Source organism: Accipiter gentilis, unplaced genomic scaffold (assembly GCF_929443795.1).
Source record: "Accipiter gentilis unplaced genomic scaffold, bAccGen1.1, whole genome shotgun sequence".
NCBI lineage: Eukaryota > Metazoa > Chordata > Aves > Accipitriformes > Accipitridae > Astur > Astur gentilis.
In genome coordinates, this window is record NW_026060817.1 from 12,955 (window position 1) to 39,878 (window position 26,924).

General features: G+C 49.7%; 1 protein-coding gene and 1 pseudogene across 1 annotated transcript; one reads left to right on the forward strand and one right to left on the reverse strand.

Moving 5' to 3' along the window:
• The first annotated feature begins 309 nt into the window (after positions 1–309).
• Positions 310–12,772, forward strand: LOC126036738 (probable ATP-dependent RNA helicase DHX34; annotated as a pseudogene).
• Positions 12,773–23,600: 10,828 nt separating this feature from the next.
• On the reverse strand, positions 23,601–24,437 carry LOC126036737 (uncharacterized; the record flags this gene model as incomplete). The annotated part of the gene is given in 1 exon segment (XM_049796749.1): positions 23,601–24,437. A coding segment is annotated over 1 exon segment (837 nt), but the record flags the coding sequence as incomplete, so codon positions are not given.
• Positions 24,438–26,924: the final 2,487 nt, after the last annotated feature.

A 26,924-nucleotide genomic window follows, 5' to 3' on the forward strand; every position in this document is an offset into this window, starting at 1 on the left:
GTCTGTTTTGCCAGTGACGGTAATTGGCAAGTGATCTCCTGTCCTTATCTCGACCCAGAAGCCCTTTGTTATATTTTCTCTCCCCTGTCCAGCTGAGGAGGGGAAGTGATAGAACAGCTTTGGTGGGCATCTGGCGTCCAGCCAGGGTCAACCCACCACACAGGGGGGGTACAGCGGTACCCACAACCCCCACCCGCCCCGTTGGGCACCTCCGGGGGACGTACTGCCGCTTTCCCCACCCCTTCCAGAGCCCCGCCCCCGGCGTTCGGGCGCCCTCTGGTCGCCGCGTCTGGTACGTCCCGGCGCCGGGGCCTGGTCGGTGAAGACGCGGGTCTGGTCCAGGCCCAGGCGGTGGTTTCGGGCCTGGGCGGCCCCGGAGCAGCGGCTGCCGGGGAGGGAGAGGGGCCTTCTGAGCCGGGGACGGGTAGGGAATTGGGGCCCGGTGGGCCTGAGGCGGTGGAGAGCCGGGCCTGGCGTTGGGGGGGGGGGGGGGGTATCTCTGGGGGAGCTGGGCCTGGTGTGAGGTTCCTGAGGGCAGGGACAGGGTGTGGTGGTCCCAGGGGGTCGGGACAGGGTGCATGGGGGTCCCAAGGGCTGGACAGGGGTGTGTGGGGGGCCTCAGGGGGCTGGGTTGGGGTCTCTGGGGTCTTGGGGGGCTCAGTTGGGGTGCACGTGGGTCCCAGGGGGCTGGCACAGGGTGCATGGGGGTCCCAAGGGTCTGGGATGGGGTGCATGGGGGTCCCAGGGGGCTGGGCTGGAGTGTGTGGGGTCCCATGGGGATGAGCCAGGGTGCATGGGGGTCCTAGGGCCTGGGCCAGGTTGTGGGGGGTCCCAAGGGGATGAGCCAGGGGTGTATGGGGTCCCAGGGTGTTGGGTTGGGGTCTGTGGGGTCTCAGGGGGCTCGGTTGGTGTGCTCAGGGGTCCCAGGGGGCTGTCACAGGGGGCATGAGTGTCCCAGCGGGCTAGGACAGGGTGCACAGGGGTCCCAAGGGGCTGGGCTGGAGCATGTGGCGTCCCAGGGAGCTGGGACAGGGTTTATGGGGGTTCCAAGGGGCTGGACAGGGGTGTGTGGGGGTCCCAGGGGCCTGGGTTGGTGTGCACAGGGGTCCCAGGGGGCTGACATGGGGTGTCTGAGGGTCCCAGGGTACTGGGACAGGGTGCACAGGCGTCCTAAGGGGGATGGCTGCGGTATGGGGGGTCCCAGGACATGTGGGATGCTGGGGGTCCTGGCTGGGGGCAAGGAGGAGCCTCTGGTGCTTCCCCAACACCCCCAGACCCCCAGGACAAGCCGAGGCTGGGCACAGACCCCCACCTCAGACCAGCTGCCATCCTGCCGCAGGTCCCCGGCTCCAGAACCGGCTGCCCCAACGCAGAGATGCCATCGGAGGAGAGCAGGTCCCAGCAGCAGGAGCAGGACCTTTCACCTTCCCAGTGGGATTGGGACTGCCCCGCCACACAGCGCTGGCTGGAAGAGCTGTATTTCCGTGAGCAAGATTATATTGGAGCTGGCTTCGAGGATGTCCATAACTTCTGGACTTTCTTTGAGCGGCTCTGGCGTTTCCAGAGCCGGAGAACCGAAAGTGAGCCAACCCCTAGCCGCCACAACCAGGCAGAGCCCCTGCCATCACCTGCCGCCTCGACCTGCCCTGCCAATACGACCCCCAGTACCGCATCAACCTCCTGGTGCTGAGCACTGACGTGGAAGGAGCGATCTGAGGCCGGCGAGGAGACTCTGGCATGCCCCAGGAATGCCTCTGAATTTCGCACCGCTTTGCTGCACTACCTGGAGTTCACCCAAAAACAAAGCTTCGCCAAACTGGCCAAACTCCAACGGGAACAAGCGGTGCTTCTCATCTCCCAATACTGGGACCGGCTCCTGCGCGCCATGGCTCAAAACCAAGTGGTGGTGATTGCCGGCGATACTGGCTGCGGTAGATCCATGCAGGTTTCTCAATTCTTGCTGGCAGCTGGTTACAACCACGTGGCTTGTACCCAACCTTGCCATATCGCCTGCATCTCGCTGGCCAAGAGGGTGGGTTTTGAGAGCCTGCACCAATACGGAAACCAGGTGAGCTCTGTGGGCTGGTGACCGCTGATTTCCCTGGCTGGTTTAGGGGTAACTGGGAGCTGTTGAGTGCTGCTGGTTTCTTCCCACCCTGTTACTGGGTGAAGAATGGGTTGGACAAAAAGGTTGTAGTGAACTGGGTTATGTCTGGCTGGCAGCCGGGCGGCAGTGGTGTTCCTCAAGGTTTAAATTTAGGGCCAATCCTGTTCAAAAAATATTGAAAATATCAATATAAAGAAAATACTGGTATTTTTATTGATGCTGTCGTGGTTTAACCCCAGCTAGCAACTAAGCACCATGCAGCCGCTCACTCACTCCCCCCGCACCTAGTGGGATGGGGGAGAAAACTGGGAAAAGAAGTAAAACTCATGGGTTGAGATAAGAACAGTTCAATAGAACAGAAAAGAAGAAACTAATAATGATAACACTAATAAAATGACAACAGCAATAATAAAAGGATTGGAATGTACAAATGATGCGCAGTGCAATTGATCACCACCTGCCGATTGATGACACCCAGTTAGTCCCTGAGCAGCGATTCCCCTTGCCCCTACTCTCCCTAGTTTATATACTAGACGTGACGTCACATGGTATGGAATACCCAGTTGGCCAGTTTGGGTCAGGTGCCCTGGCTGTGTCCTGTGCCAACTTCTTGTGCCCCTCCAGCTTTCTCGCTGGCTGGGCATGAGAAGCTGAAAAATCCTTGACTTTAGACTAAACACTGCTTAGCAACAACTGAAAACATAAGTGTTATCAACATTCTTTGCATACTGAACTCAAAACATAGCACTGTACCAGCTACTAGGAAGAAAATTAACTCTGTCCCAGCTGAAACCAGGACAGATGCGCATGGGCTGATGATGAACTGGGAGGTGCTGTTGACTTTGTGGAGGGAGAAGAGGTCCCTGGTTCAAAGCTGCATTGAGAGATGTTCAGACTTGATATTAGGAAACGTTTCTTTACTGAGAAGGTGGTTGGACACCTTGAGAGGCTTCCCAGGGGTGTCAGTGCCCCACACCTGTCTTTGTTTAGGAGAAAAATGCCCTTAACAATATCTTTTAGCTTTTGATCAGTCTTGAAGTGGTTAAGCAGTTGGACTAGATGATTGTTGTAGTCCCTTCCAACTGAAATGCTCTATTTTATTTGGTTTTATTCAATTTTATTCTATTCTGCTCTTCCTGCCCCAGGTGGGCTACCAGATCTGCTTTGAGAGCACCCGCTTGCCCGTCACCAAGATCGTCTTCCTGACGGAGGGGCTGCTGCTGTGGCAGGTACAGCAGGAGCCAACGCTGCCCGGGTATCACATCTTGATCGCTGATGAGGTTCACGAGTGGCATCTTGCACAGCAATTTCCTCCTGGGGGTCCTGTGGTGGCTCCTTCTTGCTCGGCTGGGCCTTAAGTTGGTGCTGATGTTGGCGACCATCAATATCCATCTTTTTTTGGGGTACTTTGGGGGTGCCCCAGTGCTGCAGGTGCCAGGAAGGATTTCCCCCATCTTGGTGAGGACAGAGGGGGATTTTTGGGATGAATCCTGGCATGGGGCGGGCGTGAGTCTCTCGCTGTGTCTATCTGGAGGCAACGTCCTCCCTGTCTCTGCTCCTGCAGGTCATCTGCCAACCCATCCCTAAGGAAGAAGCATCCATGGTCGGGAAATCGGAGCGCCTGGATCCCCTCCTGTACCTGCGGGTGCTGCAAGCCATCGACCACGAGTACCCACCGGAGGAACGCAGGGACCTGCTGGTGTTCCTGAGCGGGGTAGCCGAGATCGGCGCGGTGCTGGAGGTGGTGCAAGCTTATGCTGCACGTACCCAGCATTGGATTGTGCTCCCCCTGCACAGAACCCTCTCTGTTGCAAAGCAGGACAAGGTGGGTGAGGGTCTGACCCCGAGAATTGGGGTGGAATTCGGCACCCTGGCGTCGCAGAGTGAAAAATCCCAGAGCTCAGCCCGGCTGCACCCTGACTGTGGGTGCTTTTGGGGTGCAGCCTCCCTTCTCTGGAGGTTTGCTCTGCTCTGGAGCCAGCTGTGCTGATGTAGGACCATCGTTTCTCCTTCTTCAGGTGTTTGACGTGCCCCCTCCCGGTGTCCGTAAGTGCATCCTCTCTACCAACGTTGCAGAGACCTCGGTGACGATCGATGGCATGCACTTCATCCTGGATTCTGGTAAAAATCCCCCCTTCAACGCCCCTCTGCTGGGTGAGAAAGCTTTTCCTTCCCTCCTGCATGGCCCAGAGCTTCTCCTTCCCTCCTACTCCCTCCAGGGAAGGTGAAGGAGATGAGCTACGACCCTCAGGACAAACTTCAGCGTCTGCAGGAGTTTTGGATCAGCCAGGCAAGCGCTGAGCAGTGGAAGGGATGTACCGGCAGGACCGGCCCTGGCATCTGCTACCGGCTCTATGCCGAATCTGACTATGATGCCTTTTCCCCCTACCCCGTGCCGGAGATTCAGCAGGTAGCACTTGATGCTCTGGTGCTCCAGGTAAAGTTGGGGATCCCTCTGATCGCCTTGGGGTTTCCTTGGGGGAGATTTGGGGAGATCTCAGAGGGGAACACAGCCAGCCAAGCGTGAGACCAGGCTGCAGCTCAAGTGTTGGAGTGTGATGGCTCTTCGGGGGGCTTTGTAAACCTCTAGGCTCATTCTACGTGTGCTTTTCTCTTAGTTAAAGAGCATGGGATTGGGTGACCCCCGGACCTTTCCCTTCCTGGAGCCTCCTCCCTCATCCAGCCTGGAGATGGCTGTGTGGTACCTGAAGGACCAGGGAGCCCTGGACGAGGCTGAAGACCTGATGCCCATCAGGAACCTGCTGGCCCAGCTTCCCATGGACGTGGTGGTTGGTGAGTAATTTGGGGCACCCCCCTTGAAACAGAAGTAACAGTACAAGGAGTGGGGGTCTCCCCTGCCTTCGCTGCCTGCCCTGCCCTCACCATGCAGGCAAGATACTGGTCCTGGGTGCTCTGTTTGGACTGGCCGAGCCCACCCTAACCGTGGCGGCTGCGCTGAGCGTGCAATCCCCTTTCCTGTGACCCGCTCACCCCAATCCTGACTGCACCACGGCCCAACGGCCCCTCGAGAGCCCCCACGGTGACCCCCTGATGCTGCTCAATGTCTTCAACAAGTGGGTCCAGGTGGGATTCCTGCCTAAGGTGGAGAGATGAGACACATTTGGGGTGGGGGGAAGACTCAGTTTTGGGGTGGGGTGTGCTTGAGTCTGTGCGGGAGGCTGTTTGGGGGTGGTGGGGGCTGATTTTGGGGTGCAGGGAGAGGTGGGAAGGACAGCCCGTCCCTGCCGGGGGCTGAGCCGTGCTGTCTCGGAGCAGGTGAAATTGGAATGAAGCGGTAGCTCTTGGAAATGGTGCCAGCAGCGAGGCTTGGAGGAGCATTGGCTTTACGAGGCTGCCAACCTGCGATGCCAGTTTCAGGTGAGGGGGGCAGGATCTGGTCTCGGGGTGGGGTTCACCTTCGGTCCGAGGAGGGCATTACTGGTACGGAGGAGAGCTGAATTTGCCCGCGCGCCCACAACCTGCCTGTCTCCTGGCCGTGGGGGCTCAGCAACTGTCTCTCCCACCACCCCAGGAGCTTCTTCGAGACCACCAGCTGCTGGAGGAAGCCTCCAGCCAGCCCAGCAACAGCTACAGCCGGCAGAGCTGACACCAGGAATGCCGTGAGCTGCGCTGGCTGTGGTGTTCCCACACGGAGATGGAAGGTCGGAAGCGTAAGGTGCTGTGGCTGCAGGATGGAACAGACGCCTCTTCCAGTGAGGAGGACGACGACGGTGGCACCCATGGGAAGGGAGAGCGCAGCATTGATATCCAGGTGACCCTTGCATCTGTCTCCTCTCCCGAGAGGCAGGATAGGGCCATGCAGGCCCCTGACACCATCTCTATCTCCGCAGGATGTCAAGTTTAAGCTCCACCCCAACGTGGACAAGCTCCAGGCTGTATCCAGCTCAGTTTTCTCCTCACAGCTCACCCTCCTCAAGCTGGTGCTGTGCAGGGGGCTTTACCCCCAGCTGGCTGTGCCCGACCAGTTCAACAGTGGCCGCAAGGACTCCGATCAGGTCCCTGTCCTCCCCCTGCCCTATCCCCCACCCCAGGGGTCCCCGGCAGCCCCTCGCTCTCCCTCAACTCCCATTTTGCTCTTGCTACAGATTTTTCACACCAAGAACAAGCAGGGTGTTGTGTTTCATCCCACCTGTGTCTTTGCTACCAGCCCGGAGTTGCTCCACACCAAGGAGGGACCGGAGCGCGGTGGGATCAAAGGTGGGACAACCCCATCGCAGAGGAATTGGCTCCCCTTCTCCCTGGCTTTTTCCACATTGGATGAAAGCGCCGTCAGCCTCGGGGGTTTGGCAAATCCCTGGTGCTGGGGATGGGGAGAGGTTTGGGGTCCAGCTGAGACACCCCTTATTGCCCCCGCAGATCCCACGGAGGGGCTGAGCCGCCACCACCAGCTCCTCGCCTTTGTTTCGCTGCTGGAGACCAACAAACCCTAACTGGTGAACTGTGTCCAGGTACCAGCCCTACAGGTGAGCTTTTTGTTCTCTTCCTCTTCCTCTCCAAGCCCTCTGGTAGCCTTCATCACCCCAAACCAGTTGTGTTCTGCTCCTCCAGGCTCTCCTGCTCTTCTCCTGTTTGCTGGACACCAGCGCAGACTGCGCCTGGCTGGTAGTGGATGGATGGCTGGAGATCACCATCCCCAATGCGGACTCTGCCCTACGCCTGCTTTCCACAGCCCTGCAGCTTCGTTCTGCCTGGAAAAATCTCCTCCACCAGCTGCTGGAAGGTCGGGGAGAGGAGTCGGGCTGCCGGCCAAGCTTTCGGGATGTATCTGTGCTCAGCCAGGGGTTGCTGGAGTTCCTGCAGACAGAGGTGACGTGGCCGTGAGTGCAGTGCAAGTGGTTTTAATCCATCTCTGGTGCCTTGCATTGGGTTGAAAGCTGAGAAAGGAGGATGAGGGGAGCTGGTGTGTGTCCCCCCCCAACATCCCCGCATCCTCTTGCAGGTGCCGTACCACCTGCGCCAGCTCACTGGGCTGGAGAAACAGAACCTCTACATCAGTCCCCAAACTGTGGCTGCTGCTCCCAGGGCTTTTCCAGGGGACGGAGATGAAGCCTGATGAGGTGAAAGGTGGCCACAGGGTGATGACAGACTTTCTCACCCACAACTGCCTGGCTGTGAGTACACCCCTCTCCCACCCTGCCTGCTCTGCCTGCCACCCCCCCCCCCCCACCTTACCCCCGGGGAGTCTGAGCATCCCCTTCACCCTTTGTGTCCCACAGACGGACACGGACCTCTACAGCGACTGCTTGCGGAGCTTCTGGACTTGTCCCCACTGCGATCTCCGTATGCCCTTCACCCCCCCCCCGGAGTGCATGTGCCACAAAAGTGCTTGCTGGCCCTCCAAGGGTGAGTTTCCACCACCCCCCACCCCCCTCGCTGAGGGGCTGTGACAAGGGACAATTGGGGACAACCAGCCTGGGGGGAGCATTTCTGCTCTGTGGGTGACCAAGGAGAGGGGGTGGCAGCGAGCCAGGCTGTGTTTATGCTGGCTTTTAGCGGTGCCCCTTGAGATGCCACCAAGGGCCCCATTTTGGGGGTGCGATGGGGGGAAGAAAAGGGTCTTGCAAGGCTTTGGTTTCTTTCTGATCCCCATTTTTCTCTACGTTTTCCCTCAGCCTCCCCTGGAAGAAGCGGCCGAACACTCATCCAAAACCTCCGCCCTCCACAGATCCTACCACTGCAACGTTTGCCAGCAGGATTTTACCTTCACCCCCACAGAGATCCTTCGGCACAAGAAGCAGCACCAGTGACTGGGGGCTCGCCGGGATGCTCTCATCGGCTGGTGGTGGAGATGATGTTGGTGTCCTCCCCAATCCCCGGGGAGACGCAGGAGACCCCCATAATGGGGGGGAGAGACCCCCTACATTGCTACCTCCATTACTCTCAGGTGAGTCTGGCTGGATCCCGAAAGGGATTTGGTGTTTTAGGGGTATTTTGGTGGTTCCTGCAGCTCATCACTGATGCTTGCGTAGGGGCAACCCGATTTCACTCCCTTTTTTTTTTTTTTTTTTTTAAAAAAAAACAAACCTCACATGTAAATAAATAGCTTTTTGGAGCAAGTCAGCGCTGGCCTGGAGCGTGTTGCTGGAGGTTGGGGTTCCCCTGCCCATGTGGGTGCCCGATTCGGTGTCTGCACACCCAGATGCAGCTGGGTCGGAGGCTTCAGGACAAAGGGATGTTTGTGGGGTCTCTGGGATGTCTCCTGCCTGCGATGCTGCCTGGTGCAGCACGGCCAGCATGTGGCACTGCTATACCGGAGTCATCCCTACCTCATCTCCTTTTCTTTCTGTATCCCGTGGGAAAAGCATCGGAGCGGTCTGTGCCAGGACTTTACCACCCCCAGGACTCAAAAAACACCCCCCCAAAACCCCCCCAATGTTAATAACAAGTGACCTGAGCAGCTCTTTGGAGGATGCTCACTCCCAATGTGGCTAGAAAGTGCTGCCTTAATATAATAAGAGACCTTGCTTTAGGGATCGTGGCTGGTTCTAGTACTTTTTTGGGCTGGAAACACCTGGAGAAAGGCAAATCCGGAGCGGCTTGCACCCACACACACCCTGTGGAGGCAAATGCTGCAACGACAGGAACTTATCAGCTGTCTAAACCCATTTAAAATGCATTAATTATCAGCCTGTGCGCTGCATTAGGCTCAAGCAGGGTTATTAGCAGGGCCCCTTCCAATGAAAGCGATTTGATGGTATTTTTAGCTCTGTGGCATGTTGCATTTTATTCACCAGGAGAAGAAAATAATAAATAAACGTGGTTTAACTGGCCTTGTGACGCTTTGGGGTAAGGAGCTGCTCCAAGAGCAAAGTTTCCTGGGATTTGAAATTTTTGAAGCCCCATGGTTTTCTGTAAGGAATTATCTATTGCCAGGGCTTGGTGCATGTTGCTGGCTGTAAAATAGGTGGCAGAGGGGAAAAGAAAAAAGAGGAAGGATGCTGAATGCTTCCTCATCCTCTTTTTTTCTTTAAATTTATTTCTCCCCCCCCCCCCCCCCCCCCAACTCACACCCTTTGTGACTCACTGCTTGTCTTCCCTTTCTTGATTGGTTTATCTGTAATTAATTACCGCTCGGGTGCAGGTAATTCCCGGCTGGTGGTGTTGCAGCACTCTCAGACATTAATTAGGCAGGTGATTTGTTGAGCAGATTATTTGGTTTGTGTGTGTGTCTGTGTGTGTGTGATCTAATTTGAGCCTTTACCGCAGGCAGTTGCCTGTCCCTTAGCCCAGCAGGATCCCACCCTGCTTTTGGGGTGAGGGGAGAGTCATCTCCCCCCAAATTTAATGGTGGGGATGATGTTCCTAATGAGTCCCTGTTGCTATGGCAGCGAGGTGGGATGGGAGATGCTCCTACCATGGCAACAGGCATCAGATGGGTTTGGCTTTGCTCTTTTCGACTACAGGAGCCCCAATTCTTTGCTCTCCCCACTAGGTTGAGCGATGGAGGGTGAATTAAAGCCCAGCTGATGTTTCTGGAAGCTGAATGTCTGTGCTGGTCTGGTCCCGCATGCTCTGAAAAACTCAGTTTTTCCCCCCAAAAGCTGGGCTTTGCTTTCCAGGATGTCGACAGTGGTTTGGTTCCTGTGCCACAGGGGACTTTAGCTTCGCTCTGGGCCACCTGCTCCCACTAAATGCCACCCACAACCAGCCCATTCCCACTCCTCAGGTTTCAATTAATCAAACTTAATATTCTCACCTTAATAAGAAGAACCCAACAGTTTTCAGCAATAATTGTTAGGGCTCATAAAGCATAAACCAGCTCTGGCTGTTGCCCGCCCTCCTGAAAAAACCCACAATATTGCTCTTGCCTTTAATGCAATGGCAAAGCCTTATTGCTTTTAAACTAAGCTTAGAGCAAGTTGTTTACATAACAAAATTAAATAAGGCCACTGCAGCCATAAAGAAGTAGGATTAATTTACTTTACTAATGAAAGCCACAAATTGAGGTCTTATGCGAGAGAAATGCTGGATTTTTTAATGAAGTACTCCAAATTTCTGTCCCTGTGGTAACCCTGGGGTGTTTGGGATCAAATCAGACCATGCTCATGCCCTGGTCTTGCTCCCCAGTGGTCTAAAGCCATCAGCTGGATGCTGGTGTAACCTCAGGGGGGTCAATCCTGGGTCCCATCCTGGTCCACCACCTTCATTAATGACCTGGATGATGAGGCAACCTCAACAAGGGGTCCTGGTGGCCACCAGGTTGACCATCAGCAACATGTTCTCACTGCGGTGGCAGCGAATGGTTTGACTGCATCGCAGAGCTGCCTTAAAACCTGAGCTTGAGTTTTAAGAAGTTATTTAGAAGTGGAAAACTTCTTTTTTTTTTTTTCTCTTTAAAAAAGATGCTGCTCTTCACCTTGAATCTGCCCATAAGAGTGAGACACAGATGAAGGTCTCTTGTAGTGGGTTGAGAACAGCCTTGTGTACCTGGCTGTTGCTTGTTAATGTTAATTAATGTCACAGTGATGGTTGGGTGGGCTGTTTTCAATTGGGCCAATTAAATGGGTGGGTCTAGGTGGTGGCTGGTGCACTGTGTGCTGTGCTCATCCTCTTAGAAGCCGCTTCACCAGAGTGGTTGGTGGTCCCAATCTACTGTCCTTCATGGTGCTGGGGAGGGGAAGGCTGAGAACAGGATTTTGGGGGGAAATCCTGATTTTTTTCACCTTTCTAGAGAAAGCTAGATCCAGAGCAAGGCACTAATCCTCATAATTTCCCTGTATGGCACCTATAGAGTCTATAATACCATCAGTAACATGGCCATCCCACCCTGACACACAAAAACTCCTTTCCCCCTTGTTTGTTTTTTTTTTTGTTTTTTTTTTTTTTTTTTCTTTTAATGACCGAAATTGTTCTCCCTTCTGGATAAATGTGTTTTATTGAGCTTGGTTGCTCTGGTAGGAAGATTTTCTCTTGCTGCCTGCTCTTTGCCCCCAACTGGGACATCCCCGTCCTGCTGCTGAAGTTCCTTTGAAGGTTGTTTCTGAGCATCCACCCCAACCCAAGCTTCATCCTCAGATGGACGAAGTCCATCATCACAAATTTCCAACAAGAAAACAATTTTCCCTTTTTATTTTTTCACCTACCAAACCTGATGTTAAAAGACCCCTTGGGCTGAAGACGACGATTTACCACATCTCATGGCAGCCTGTTCCAATGGCTAATTATCCTGCCAGCTAATTACCTGCACGTTTCCTTTCCAGGCTGAATTTCTGAGCTTCGATTCCCACCAACGGGCCCTTGTGCGTTGCCTATACTGGATAAAAACAAGCCGATATTATCGGGACGGCCATTTCTTTGGGAGCCAACAACCCCACATCAAACCCCCTCTTACAACTCCTTTAATTAGCAATGGAAGAAGTTGGGCAATCTAGAAAAAAAAATCCCAGGGGCTGAGTGCTCCCAAGGAAAGCTTAACACTTAAAAAAAAAAATAATTTATCAAGCAGATGAGGGTTTTTTCCTTTACAAATGAGGGCTTCTTCCCAGCAATGGCAAACAGAGGTTTTTTTTTTTTATTATTTTATTTAATCTCAATTTGCACACACCCTCTTCAACTCAAGTAAATGACCTCATTTGTTCTTTGTAATGTTTTTATTATTGTTATTATTATTACTATTTTCCCAAAGGTTGAGGCAAGTGTGTTAGCCTCTAATTGAAACCAACTGTGTGTTGTTCGGGAATAATTAAATGTTTGAAAGGTCAAGTGAGAAGGGAGGAATGTCTGTACCTATTAAAAATGAGTTTGGAGCAGGTAGGAGGATACAAGAGCTTGTCCCCATGCTTCAGCTCCAAGCCAGCAAACCTTATCCCATCCTGCTCCTCCCTTGGCATGTTTTTGGGGCTCCGGAGTATCTGATTTATCTGCAGGAATCCGTCTTCTCTTCTCCAGCCTTAATTCAGACCTGACAGCCACATTTATCAGCAGGAATCCATCTTTTCTTTTCCAGCCTTAAAATTTACAGATTTATGAGCAGAAATTTGCTCCTGCTGCCCTTTAGGTTGTGTACGCTGTGGAAGTATATCATTAATAATTCTAGAATTAATAACCAATAACCCAGCAATGGGTGGAAATGCTGACTCAGCATCCTCCCAAGATTTGTGGTTGGACCAGAAGCCTGGCACGGGATTTCTCCCCCTGGATACAATGTGCATCAGCCTCAGGTGAAATATTGAGCCAAAGATGGAAAAAACCTCTTCCACCTGACTTCTGCCACTTTCGTGCTGGTAATGAACTGGAAGCAGGGATATATATATATATATATATATATAATTTTTTTTTTTAACTGAGATCTAAATAATTTCCAGGAGAAAAGGGATCCAAGTCATTTGCCTGTGGAAGATGCTCTCAATAGGAAACTTTTCTGCTTCTTCCGTGCTCTTATGTGATACTTTAAAATTATAAGGTGTGAGATGCTATTATAAGGAGAGGACAGGAGGCAAATAAATGTTAACGTCAGTCCTGGGACTGCTTGACATCACTGCTGTGGCAAAGGGGCGTCCCAAGCCCTCCCCAAAGCAAGCCAGACCCAGGAGTCTCGCTATTCCCACCACCCCACTTATTCCATTCCCAAATCTGCGGTTTGATTTTTTTTTTTTGTTGTTGTTAACAAAAAAAAAATAATGATACTAATAAAAGAATTTAATTAAATTATTGGCTGATGCTGCTCCTTGAGAGACCTTCTGGGGTTGGGCTTTTGGATGTTGTGCAAGATCCAGCCCAGGTGTCTCGTGCTGTTTCGCAGCCTGCAGAGAGCAGCCTTTCCCTCCTCGATGGAAGGTCACAGCCGCCTTCTGCTCTTCATTAAAATGCTGAAAATCAGGCAAAATCCAAGCATCCCACTCCTTCCCTTACGTTGTGACCCACCACGGAGAGATGAAAGCTCCCCAAAGGTCCCAAAATTGTCTTATCAAGCAGGAGATAAGAATTTTTCTTTTTCTTTCTTGATCTGTTAGAGTTTATGCTTTGCATTGAGTGGGGTGGGAATAAAAAAATCATGTTTTGGGGGGAAAGATTATCTCATTGTCATGTGAGTCCAGAACTTGGGACTTTATAAAGCATCCTGAGACCTACAACAAAATGATGAGATTTGGTTCCTGCTCATGATCTGCTTGCACAGACTCAAGTGAATGAGCCAAAATCACATGATACATGGCAGTTTGGGCTATTTATGCTACTTATTGGTGAGCCATTCCTCCTGCTGCTGCCAGGACAACCTTTCAGGACCACCATCTGCTCCTGGAGTCCCTCCTAACCCATAGACCCTGATGTATTGTCATGGTTTAACCCCAGCCAGCAACTAAGCACCATGCAGTTGCTTACTCACTCCCCCCCCGCCCAGTGGGATGGGGGAGAAAATCAGGAAAAGAAGTAAAACTCCTGGGTTGAGATAAGAACGGTTTAATAGAACAGAAAGGAAGAAACTAATAATGATAATGATAACTAATAAAATGACAACAGCAATAATAAAAGAATTGGAATATACAAATGATGTGCAGTGCAATTGATCACCACCCGCCGATCGACACCCAGCTCGTCCCCAAGCGGCGATTCCCTGCCCCCACTCCCCAGTTCCTATACTAGGTGGGATGTTGCATGGTATGGAATACCCAGTTGGCCAGTTTGGGTCAGGTGCCCTGGCTGTGTCCTGTGCCAACTTCTTGTGCCCCTCCAGCTTTCTCGCTGGCTGGGCGTCAGAAGCTGAAAAATCCTTGACTTAGACTAAACACTACTGAGCAACAACTGAAAACATCAGTGTTATCAACATTCTTTGCATACTGAACTCAAAACATAGCACTGTACCAGCTACTAGGAAGACAGTTAACTCTATCCCAGCTGAAACCAGACAAAAAGGAATGAACCCAAGTTAATGTCAAAATCATTAAATCCTCAACTGGGAGGAATAACCACTCTCTTCCAGTTCCTGGGAGATACTTGAATAACTAGACCTTTGTCATGTCAATAGTTATAAAGGAAAAATGCAAGCGTCCTGGTTTCAGCTGGGATACAGTTAATTTTCTTTCTAGTAGCTGGTGTAGTGTTATGTTTTGGGTTCAGTATGAGAAGAATGTTGATAACACAGATGTTTTCAGTTGTTGCTAAGTAATGTTCAGTCTCAAGTCAAGGATTTTTTAGCTTCTCATGCCCAGCCAGTGAGAAAGCTGGAGGGGCACAAGAAGTTGGGAGGGGACACAGCCAGGACAGCTGACCCAAACTAGCAAAAGGTGTATTCCATACCATGTGATGTCATGCCTAGTATATAAACTGGGAGGAGTTGGCCTGGGGGGCGGATCGCTACTTGGGAGCTAACTGGACATCGGTCAGCAAGTGGTGAGCAATAGCATTGTGCATCACTTGTTTTGTATATTCCAATCCTTTTATTATTATTGTTATTATTATCATTATTAGTTTCTTCCTTTCTGTTCTATTAAACTGTTCTTATCTCAGTCCATGAGTTTTACCTTTTTCCTTCTGGTTCTTTCCCCCATCCCACTGGGTGGGGTGGAGTGAGTTAGCGGCAGCATGGTGCTTAGTTACCGGCTGGGGTTAAACCATGACAGAAAGCTATATACACCTGAAATGTTTGAATTTTTGGGATATGCATATTTGGTATGGTGGGGTTTTTTTCCTATTTTACTTATAGGATAGCTGCTGAATGGCCTAAGAGACAGGCATGCTAGGATACGCCCTTATGCCTTTATCCCAAGCACTGTCTATCTCCCAGTATGCTCTACCGGTGTTTTTTGCCATGTTCTTCAGGGAGACCCTCTGAAAGCACAACTCATGTATGACCAAAACACTTTTTTGTAGAACTGGTCTCTATTATACTGACTAGGGCGACACAGATGAATTCCAGCTTGTGAAAAACTGAAGAATATCAGCAGACCTGTACTGTATTCCAGCCCCATTTACTCTAAAATGTCATTTTGTCTCCAGATAAGTGAAAAATAAAGCAGCAGTAAATAGTTTGTCTTGCTTCTGGCCTTGCAAATCTCTCAGCAGGATACCAATATCATTTATTTATGATACCTTTGGTAGCCTGAATAAACCTATTAAAAGAGAAAAATGTAAAAGACCATGTAGAGACTCAGCAGGAGGGTTTTTTTTTTCAGAACTTTGATAGAAGGTGTAAAACATAAAGACATTGGCTCACCGCAGACTCTCCTTCCTACAGCAAAATGTCCTGGGACATTTTGGTGGTGAGGGTGGGAAGGATCTGCGGAATCCTCTAGCACTTGCCCTGCCAGACCCCACCTCTTGCCTTCTCCACCCAGGATGTGCTGCTGAGCCCAAGCCAAGCTGCTATGAGTGGTGGCTCTTCCTTTCTCTGATGGGTGCAAGGCCATACAAGAAGGCCCACTGGGACATGTTTCCCTTGCAGACCTGGAAGGCCTTCTGCCCAGCCATTAAACGAGGTACTTCTGAGCACCAAGGACAGTCTCCCAGCCAGGGGCTTTGTGACCCTGTGCTGTGACCATTCATATGTAGCTGTGTCCCTGGAGTAAAGGAGAAACACATCTGACAGGGAACACAAAACTTCATTCCACAGCTGGCAACCACCAGAGACTCAGCTGCAGAACAGCCTCATGGCTGGGCACATGCTGACACTTTGCCCTTGCAATATCCTTTCCCTCAAAAAATGTAGAAAAACCTTAAAGGGTAAGTAATTATCAAAATATTTCAAAGCCTTTTGTCCCTCTTTCTTGTCATTCTCATGGTGTCCCATCCTATGTGTGTGTTATAGGTTATGAATGGAGGCAATTTCACATATGTCAAGAAGGACAAAACAGTTTTATATACAAGGTCATTGAGCTTCATCTCCATATTTGATATATTGGATAACAGCATTTTCATTCATGTATGCAGTGAAATACGTATCAGCTTTTTTTGAAAAAACAAACAAAACCCAACAAAAAACAAAAACAAAACCCACAAAAACCCCAGTCACAAGTATGATCATTCTTTTTTCGTAGGTGTCTTTGCATCCATCTAGTTAAACTACTAGTGCCCTTACAGACCCTTTTGGCACTACTTCTGGTCTCTTGAAAACAAGAATCAAGCACTTCTGAGTGATTTCCAGGAAGTACAAGTAAGCATAAAGTAGCTGTAGGAATTACCCAAGGTAAGGTGGAGAACCAAAGTCTTGTTGGGACCTTGCAATGATGTGAAGAAGCTGCTTTTAAAGGGCAGTGAAAATGGTACAGGTGTGCAAAAAGACTACCTCTGATACTGTGTGCAGAGACCCCAATTCCACCTGTTATTCAAAAGCAAGCATAACATGAAGTACATACAGAGCATTAGGCTGTTAGTTGAATCAAGACCCTGCACTATTAGATTAAAAAATACATTTTTCCTTCCAAATACTACATTTTGATTCCTATTTGTAAGCCCAGCTCATAGAAAGAAAATCTCTCTCTCTTTATATCCTGGAGGCTGACACCCTTTCATATAATTTTTATGTGACTGCTTCTGAATGGGAGCAGGCCAGAGTATTGTGCAAAGAAATTTCTGTGTCCCAGCTCCCTAACTGGTATGACTGAAGCAATCAGTTCAGCACAGCATGATGGAGAAAGGGCAGATTGAACAGATGATTCAGAGGTGAGATGAGGACAAACATATGTTTGAATTGGGGGTGTGTGCTTGAGTTAACTTTTATGAAGCTTTCATGAATAATAAACTTTTTTCTTGTTTTCCAACTCAGCTTGTTTTCCTGAGCATGAATGAATCAATGACAAATTTGTTTGCAGCCACTTTAATAGTTAGCAGTAACAATTCATTATATTAATTCCACTCAATTACTAGTTATTCTCAAAGATGTCAGATAGTTTAGTTGAACACGTGCTATATATTGGTTGATTAAAAATATTTAATATATCCTGTACGAAAACAGTATGGAAAACACAGCTTTGACTCAGCAGGGATTTTAGTAGTAAACTGTTCAGTATAATTACATAAGACAGGTTTTTAATCTGCTTGGTCATGAAATATTCATGGTCATACCTAAGAATAAATGTCAGTACTGTGACAGCTTCTTATGATATCTACGACATTGCCTGTGAATTGTTTGAGCAAGTATTCACTTGCACATACTCAAGTAACATTTCTGCCTGTAGTAATGTGCTAAGCAGCTTTGTGTGTGGTGCTGTCCTGCCCTTTCCTGTAGCAAAAATCCTCTTGACTGAGGTTATGATTATTGGTGTTCACTGGATCTTTTGGAAAACCAAGGGTAATGCTTATCTGGGAGTAGGGATTTGACATTTGAGCCCTGTAAAAAACTTGTTTGATATTCCACATCTTACACTTGCATGTAAACTTAGTATAAGACAAAGCTCTTTCTTGCCTTAAAGGCAAAGTCTGTTACACAGGACTCATATCCTTTAACTAAACAGAGTAAGGTTAGAAGTTTCATAAAAAAAAGAAAAAGCTGCATAGGTATCAGAAATTTATTAATTCTGGACAATGACTTTTGTTGAATTTTATATGCAATATTAAATTGCATGTTTGCATCCAGATGTAAATAGTGCACTCAGTAGGCAGTGAGGTTTCATGCAGGGAGCATGGAGGTCTGCAGTGGGCTGCTTAGCAATAGTGGGCCAGTTACCAGCTGGAATAAGCTGAAGTAGCTCCTAGTGAGCTTTGCATCTACTGAATGTGTCTTAGCTATTATACAGCTCCAGGCATTTGCACTGGTCAGTGTCAGGGAGAGGGCATGAGAGTAAATAGACCCTTGGTCTGATTCAGTGCAGCCTTTTTTATGTGATTGTAAATTTTACTATTTTTCACTATTATTATATCATTATTGATGGTGAAGAATTATTATTGTTGTTATTATTAATGCAAAAGCCTAGGCAGGAAAAGCCTAGGCACACATTCTACCCCACAGGTCAGCTTCTGCCAGGGAATAAGGTATCACGGCAGCACTGGGACTGGGCTTAGCAAGTACAGCACAGCTTTCCCCTGCACACATGCATCATGGGAAGTGTGTTTGTGGCATCCTCACCCTTTAGAGTATCAGTGAGTGGTTAGTGAGATCTGTCTGGTAACCCATTGTTGATGCTGGAAATGATTTGATGCTGTTCTTGTGGGCTCCACCTGAACCTGCTGTGGGTGCAGCACACACCAGCTACAGTGGCACGTGAAGCAAGGTTTGCATCCTTCACAGCCCAGGCATTTGACAGTATGACCCCTTCTGAAGGCTCTGTGTGAATAATGCAAAATGCTGGATCACATCCCACTCCCCTTCCCTCTGGCCATCAGCTAGTAGAACAGGCATCAGAATAGGGTCCAGTGTTTCTAACTGGAGTCTGTTCATTTAGCACGTCAGCTAACTGTGAGCCTGTGTTTACAAACATGTTCAGAGTAGCAATGGGGAAGAAAGTTATCATCATCTCAACCTTAGTAAATATCGATCAGAGACTGATGTTGAACTTTTATAAGAGATACCTTTATCCATCAGTGTTTTTGTTTGAATTCAGAAAGGTTTCTTTTAGGTATATTATAAATGATAAACAGTGTTACTCCACACAAATAAGGATATCAGAATCTGACCCAGGGCTTGCTAATGATCTGTTGATTATGAAATAGAAAAACACTTCTTTCAGATCTACATTGAATTGTCTTTTTTTGGGTAAGACCAATGGGCCACATATCTGTAATGCCAGGTCTCATAGGAGGCTAGAGACATATTTTGTTAAAAGTTTCTACTGTATGTCAGAGGAGATTTGTGTTTATTAATTAGCATCTTGAGAAAGCTATTTCAAGAACAGGTGTAGGAGTGGTCTGGTTAATTAGGGACTACCAGAAACCTTGTATCAACATAGTTTGGATGTACATTAAATTTTTAATGGTTATTATTTCATCCAGACACAGAATTTACTGTAATACTTGAACTAGTTCTCAGCTGCAGAAGCTGAGGCTACAGGGCCTTTTCTTATCTGAGCAAATTTATTGATGAGTTGGATGTTACACAGTTATCAAGAGCATCAAAATTAAAAATAGAAAAATAAACAAAAGTATTAAGGGAATGTTATGTTGAAACAGTCTGCTCGGCAGCATTACATTTCCATCATGAATGCTTAAATTAATTAATAAGAAGAAAAATGGATCACTAATTGTCATGGTTTCAGCCCAGCCGGTAACAAAGGACCACGCAGCCGCTCGCTCACTCCGCCCCCCTCCGGTGGGATGGGGAGGAGACGGAGGAGAGAAAAGAAAAAGAAACTGGAACCTCGAGGGTTGAGATAAAGGCAGTTTACTGGGACAAACACAAAGAAATTACAACAACAACAACGGTACTAATGAAAAAGTATACAAAAAGAGTGATGCACAGTGCAACTGCTCACCACCCGGGACCCGATGCTCCGCCACTTCCCCCACCGAAAACAGAGACCACCCCCCGGCCCGCTCCCCATTTATATACTGAGCATGATGTCACATGGTATGGAATAGCTCCTTGGCTAGTTCAGGTCAGCTGCCCCGGCTGTGCCCTCACCTCCCAGGTTCCTGTAAAAATTAACTCTATCCCAGCTGAACCCAGGACAACGCCTCAGTTGCAACATAGGGAGCCTATGACGCATGCGCTCACTGGCCAGGCGCGCTGCACGAGCCATAGCCACCCTGTCTATTGGTTCATGGGCTTTGTACACGTGGCATATTGCCATAATCCAGCAGTCACGTGCCGACCATGCTCACAGATGGACTGAACAAGTGTATTCCAGTAGACCACACCTACAGGATGAACCCCTGCCTGATGCAGAAGTAGAGCTCTTCACTGATAGCAGCAGCTCTATGCTGGAAGGAAAACGAAGAGCTGGATACGCAGTGGTAACAAATGCCCAACCACTAGAGACTAAGGCACTGCCTAGCAACACATCCGCTCAAAGGGCTGAATTAATAGCATTGATGTGAGCTCTAGAACTAAGTCATGGAAAAAGAGTAAATATATATATACACACAGATTCTGAATATGCATTTGGGATGGTGCATGCAATTTGGGGGCAATTTGGAAGGAAAGAGGACTGTTAAACTCACAGGGAACTCCAGTAAAATATGGGACTGAAGTTATGAGACTGCTGCAAGCGGTTCTCTTACCAAAGGTTGCAATAATGCATTGCAAAGCCCACCAAAAAGGAAATAGTGGAGTTATAAAAGGAAATTGAAAGGCTGATTGTCTTGCTAAAAAGGCAGCTCTAAAGGAGCCAAAATTTGAAGAAGCTTTAATTCCAGGGCTTCGTTTAGAATCACCACCACCAAAATATACTGAGAAGGAAGATGAATTAGCAGAACAGATAGACTTCTCCAAAAATGGACAAGGTTGGTGGATAACACTGTTAACGGCATTATTGATTCCTGAAAGAATGATGGAAACTTTGCTCAAGAGATTACCTCAGGAGATGCATCCAGGAGAAGACGCATTGACAATAACTGCAAAAAGAAATTTTTTTTGACCAAAGATACAAAGGGTAGCATACATGGTAGTAAAAAAAGTGTACCATCTGCTGTGCTAATAATCCAAAAATTGGGAAAAAAGGTATAGGAGGAATTGTGAAACAAGGAATAACTCCTGGGGAATACTGGCAAATAGATTTTTCAGAGCTACCTAGGTATAACCAATATAAATATTTATTGATATTGGTAGATACCTTTTCTGGCTGGCCAGAGGCTTTCCCTTGCTGTACCAACAAAGAGCTAGAGAGGTAATTAGAATTTTATTGAAGGAAATAATACCCCGATTTGGTATTCCAGAAGGAATCTCCTCTAATAATGGGCCTCATTTTCTTGCAGAAGTCATGCAAGAGATTTCTAAATTTTTACAGATTAAGTGGGAATTACACACCCCTTGGAGGCCACAATCAAGTGGGAAGCTGGAAAGAATGAATCAAACTCTTAAAAGGCAACTTGCTAAACTGTGTCAAGAAAACACACCTTAAATGGGTAGAAATTTTACCTATAGCTCTTTTACAAATTCGAGTAACTCCTAGGGTCAAAGGGAAAGTAAGTCCTTTTAAGGTTGTTTATGGGAAAGCATATGCCATGAATCTTTCTAACATCACAGGAGACCAAATGCATATAAAAGGGCAGGCTGATGTTACAGAGTATTTGATTTCTCTTTCACGTACTTTATCTTCACTACACAGGTATCTAAATCAGAAGGTCTCTCTTCTGTTGGATAAAGGTGGAAAGGACCTTACACCATGTTATTGAAAACCTGTACTGCAGCCAAAGTAGAAGGAATGGACTCCTGGATTCATTACACGCGAGTGAAAAGAGCACCAGAACCAGATCAGGAAAAGTGGACAGCCACAGACTGGGAAACTCAAATTTCAGCTAATCTGAGACCATTGAACTTTCAGAGAATGAAGAACCTGAATATTATGATATCCCATTTGGTACTAGCAGTAGGTCAAGAGAATTTGGTTTTACAGCTTATCCAGTCCTTTGGGCAAATCCAGAATGTTAGTGTAACCGCTTGTCTCCATCTGAGTTGGCAGACAATCCTTTAAATTGGGGAATATTACCTTTGGACTTAGAAAAAAGTCTTTCTAAGAAAGAAAAAGAACAACAATGGAAATAGGGTGGTTAAATAAAATATTACATGGAACAGGATCCTCCCTTACTGGATGGCTGGCAAACCTAATTTAAACTTCGGTCACTGTTGTCATTATTACAATCATACTTTGTGTTGTTTTATGTTCTATCAAAAGACTGGTTTTACAAGCCATGGCTAGAGCATATATAACGATAAAATGAAGTAGTGAGACTTATGAGACTCATATGAAGAGATCTCATAGTCTCAAAGGGGGGTGTATTGGCTTTGTGTGGCAAGGTTTTGGTAGCGGGGAGGGGTTACAGGGGTGGCTTCTGTGAGAAGCTGCTGGAAGCTTCCCCTGTGTCCGACAGAGGCAATATCAGCCAGCTCTAAGACGGACCCGCTGCTGGCCAAGGCCGAGCCAATCAGCGATAGTGGTAGCGCCTCTGTGATAACATATTTAAGAAGGAAAAAAAAGTTACTGGGACAGACAGAAATGGCAGCCGGAGAGAGGAGTGAGAACATGTAAGAGAAACAAGCCTGCGGACACCAAGGTCAGTGCAGGAGGGGAGAAGATGCTCCAGGCACCGGAGCAGAGATTTCCCTGCAGCCCATGGAGGACCCCATGCCAGAGCAGGTGGGTGCCTGAAGGTGGCTGTGACCCTGTGGGAATCCCACGCTGGAGCAGGCTCCTGGCAGGACCTGAGGATCTGTGGAGAGAGGAGCCCACGGAGCAGGTTTTCTGGCAGGACTTGTGACCCCCTGGGGGACCCACGCTGGAGCAGTGTGCTCCTGAAGGACTGCACACCATGGAAGGGACCCATGCTGGAGCAGTTTGTGGAGGACTGCAGCCTGTGGGAATGGCCCACGTTGGAGAAGTTCGTGGAGGACTGTCTCCTGTGGGAGGGACCCCACGCTGGAGCAGGGGAAGAGTGTGATCAGGCCTCCCTCCGAGGAGGATGAAGCAGCAGAAAATAACGTGTCATGAACTGACCGTAAACCCCATTCCCCATCCCCCTGTGCCGCTGGTGGGGGGTTGGTAGAGAATCCGGGAGTGAAGTTGTGCCCAGGAAAAAGGGAGGGGTGGAGGGAAGGTGTTCTGAGATTTGGTTTTATTTCTCATTACCCTACTCTGGTTGATTTGTAATAAATTGAGCTAATTTTCCCCAAGCTGAGTCTGTTTTGCCAGTGACGGTAATTGGCAAGTGATCTCCTGTTCTTATCTCGACCCAGAAGCCCTTTGTTATATTTTCTCTCCTCTGTCCAGCTGAGGAGGGGGAGTGATAGAACGGCTTTGGTGGGCACCTGGTGTCCAGCCAGGGTCAACCCACCACAGGGGGAAATGGTGTACTTAAGAAATTATGTACTTAAGCCACACGAAAAAGGCCACAAAGGTCTTGTGAAACAAGATCCCCTTTGTATAACCAATGCATGCCTTGCTAACAATTGTGCCCCTGAAGAACTGAAAGACTAAGAAGGGAACATGCTACCCCAGGAGGCACCGAAAAGATGAATAATTGCTAATAGGCATGAAGTCAGAAAAATCTTCGAAAACTGGAGGAAAGGTAAAGGTGGCAGGGGGAGATCATGACCACCAACTCAATTCCACACCAAAAAGACTTATCCCCCACTCTCCTTGAGCATGCACTGTAGAAGAAAAGAACACTGTACCTTTAATTCCAAGCAGGGAAACTTTAGCCCAATAGAAACTGTGCTGGATAAGTGACTCCCAGTAATAGTTTTTGGAAGAACTTTGGAAATCGAATATGTATAATGAACTGTATAAATTGCTTGCCCGTTTAGGCATGAGGGGTGCTAGCGTTGCAGATTACCACCTAGCCCCCATCTTTGCGTAAACATGAACTGGAATAAAATACCTCTGCTCTGTGTTTATATTGGCATTTTGCACACTGGGTAAACGACCCCACTTCTGGGACAACAGTGGGGCAGGCAAAGCACCACATCCCGCAGGCCGAGGGGCTCAGGCACCCATGTCGCTGCCAGAGGATTGCCGGCAAGAGGTTTGGCATCTGGAGAGGGGCTGCTGGGCCAGGGTGCCCAGGCACCCACCCCACTCCCCCAGCCACAGCCACGAGTGCTCTCAGTGCTGGAGCAGAGGCCATAGCAGCTACCTGTGCCCAAGCCTGTCCCAAGCGGAGGGAAGACTTTGCTGTCGAGGAGCAATCCAGTGAAGGCATTGCTGAAATTGCTGGGCTTGAAGTTGCTGCTGGGCCAGGAGGGTGCTGAGAGGTCCTTGTGCAGGAGGAGGGGTGGCAATGCCTGGGCACCCTTCAACTCCGGGGAGCTGCAGAGCAGGGAGTCCCTGAGGCCGTCGGGGAAGGTCGTGGCCACCGCCTGCGCTTTCCAACCCGGCTGGTCCACCAGCTCCTCTGCCACCTCCCTCTCGGCCCCGGGTGTCTTCTTGGAGCCCTTCCCGCAGAGCGGGACCACCCTGATGCTCTCGCCACACGGACAGCTCTGGTGGCCGAGGTCCTCAAGGCTCCTCATGGCTGAAGCGCTCCCTGGGCTCTTGTACTCCACCAGTGCACAGTGCTTGCTCAGCAGCTCGGGGAAGCCTGATGTGTATTTCCCCACATCCGAGGGCAGCTTGCAGCCCGCCCGCAGGATGTGGATGGAGGCGATGGTGCCGAAGGGGCTGAACATCCTCGTGATGGTCTTGAGGAAATTCTTCTGGAGCAGCAGCAGCATGTCCTCCTCCAGGGGCAGCAGCTCTCAGGCCAGCAGCAGTCTGCTGGGGGGGACGCTCAGCAGGGACTCGGGGATGGGGACCCATGATACCGAAAAGCCAGTTTTGTTTGGCAAGGTTTTGGTAGCGGGGGGGGGGGGGGTTACAGGGGTGGCTTCTGTAAGAAACTGCTGGAAGCTTCCCCTGTGTTTGAGAGAGAGCGAGCCTATATTAGCCGGCTCTGAGACGGACCCACCGCCGGCCAAGGCCGAGCCAATCAGTGATAGTGGTAACGCCTCTGTGATAACATTTTTAAGAAGGAAAAAAAGTTGGGACGGAGAGAAACTGCCGCCGGAGTGAGGAGTGAGAACATGTAAGAGAAACAAGCCTGCGGACACCAAGGTCAGTGAAGAAGGAGGGGGAGGAGATGCTCCAGGCGCCGGAGCGAAGATTCCCCTGCAGCCCGTGGTGAAGACCCTGGTGAGGCAGGCTGTCCCCCTGCAGCCCAGGGAGGTCCACGGTGGAGCAGATCTCCACCTGTAGCCCGTGGAGGACCCCACGCCGGAGCAGGTGGGTTCCCGAAGGAGGCTGTGACCCCGTGGGAACCCCGCGCTGGAGCAGGCTCCTGGCAGGACCTGCGGATCTGTGGAGAGAGGAGCCCACGGAGCAGGTTTTCTGGCAGGACTTGTGACCCCGTGGGGGACCCGCGCTGGAGCAGTGTGCTCCTGAAGGACTGCACACCGTGGAATGGACCCATGCTGGAGCAGTTCGTGAAGAACTGCAGCCCGTGGGAATGGCCCACGTTGGAGGAGTTCGTGGAGGACTGTCTCCCGTGGGTGGGACCCCACGCTGGAGCAGGGGAAGAGTGTGATCAGCCCTCGTCCTGAGGAGGTGAAGCGGCAGAAAATAACGTGTGATGACCATAAACCCCATCCCTGTCCCCCTGTGCCGCTGGGGGGGCTTGGTGGTGAAATCCGGGAGGGTAGTTGTGCCCGGGTGTAGACATTCGTCTGATCACCCCGTGGGACTCGGCACAGGGTCCACCATACCCTGGGCCACAGAGCACTGACACCAATATGAGGATGCTGCAAATGGTGTTTATTCAACTGCGTCACGCCCTTATATACTGTCTGTCGGTCATCCCGCCTCCTTTAACCCTTCTCTTTCCGTACATCGCGAGATCTTCCGAGCGCCAATCCCTACAAGTCCCCCCTCACTATGGCGGATGACCGACGGTACAAACTGGCGTTACAGCTATAAGCGATTCCACCAACTCATGGTAATTCGTGTGTACTGGTGGGTACCCGCACTCTGTATAAAGAGTTTCCGCACGCAAACAGTCAGTGCTGGTATCCCACAACAAACCATAATAACCACCACCACCAAAAGGATTCCAAGTAGGGTCAACGTTTTCCAGTCAATCAAAGACAGGAGCCATTGCCAGGTCGACGAGAGGAGATTGTCAAGCCACTGTCACCTGCCTCCTGTAATTGATTGGCTTTGTCTAAAAGCATATCATAGTCCCCTGCTTATGGGGTACACACAGCGGTTGCTGTAAAGTGGATCTGCGGTGTTCAAAACATCGGTCACACCATTTTGATGCTCGGTTGGTGCATCTCCAGAGTTGTTGTCCACAGCGGTCATACTTGATAAGCACCCAAGGGTCGCAGCGACCACAGTGCAGGTACTTAGACGATCTTTTGAACGGCATCCTGCAAAATAACTCACAACAAATCGTTATTGACTGAGGTCTGGTTTCAACCACCGTGCCGGCACCCAGCGCACGCGTGAGTCTGGGTGCTCTGATGATTGTACTGCAGCATACCCTCTTCCCTGTGTCACCAAGCGCCACCCACCTTCCCACTTTCCTGTTTCTGGGTCTTTCTTGTTGGGCCTCAACTAGTGCTGCTTGTAATCTGTTTGTCCAAGCTTCTTTCTAAATCAAGAAAAAGGTGGGAGTCAAAATCATACTGCAAAACTGTCGCGAATCCCAGGGAGTCAGTGAACCTGAAAAAACCACATCTAAAAGAGAGCCTGTCATGGGATGTCCTAAGCCGTAATCATCCACGGCCTTCTTCACTTGTTGCAAAAGCTTGCTATCTAACGGAGACCACTCCACCCCTACACCGCCTGGACCAGCTCGGACTGGGCAAACTAAAGGGGGTCCTTCAAAACGTATGCCGTCCATAATACACTCCTTTGCTACAATTTTCCAGTCCGGCAACGTGACCTTCGGTGAATTGGGGACTCCTTTCTGTTCCCCAGCTGCTTGTAGCAGCTCCCGCTGTTGCTTCACCTGCTCCTGCAACTCCTCTACTACTCGCTGCAGCATCTGCAGCGGATCTGTAGCTGGGTCGGGCGCAGGTGTTAAAGGCATAGGCGTTGCCTTTTCACTGGCTGCTGCCGACTGCGCCTTACAGCCGGAAATAGCCTTTTGTTTTATCGCTGCATGTGGCGGACGACAGCGGTTTCCGCCCACCAGTTGCCACGCCTCCTCTAACCGTTGAGCCGACCCCTCGATTGAGTCTGGCCCACTCTCTTCCTCTTCCGCTACGCGCGGAAGTGGGAGTGTCCTGACTTTCCTT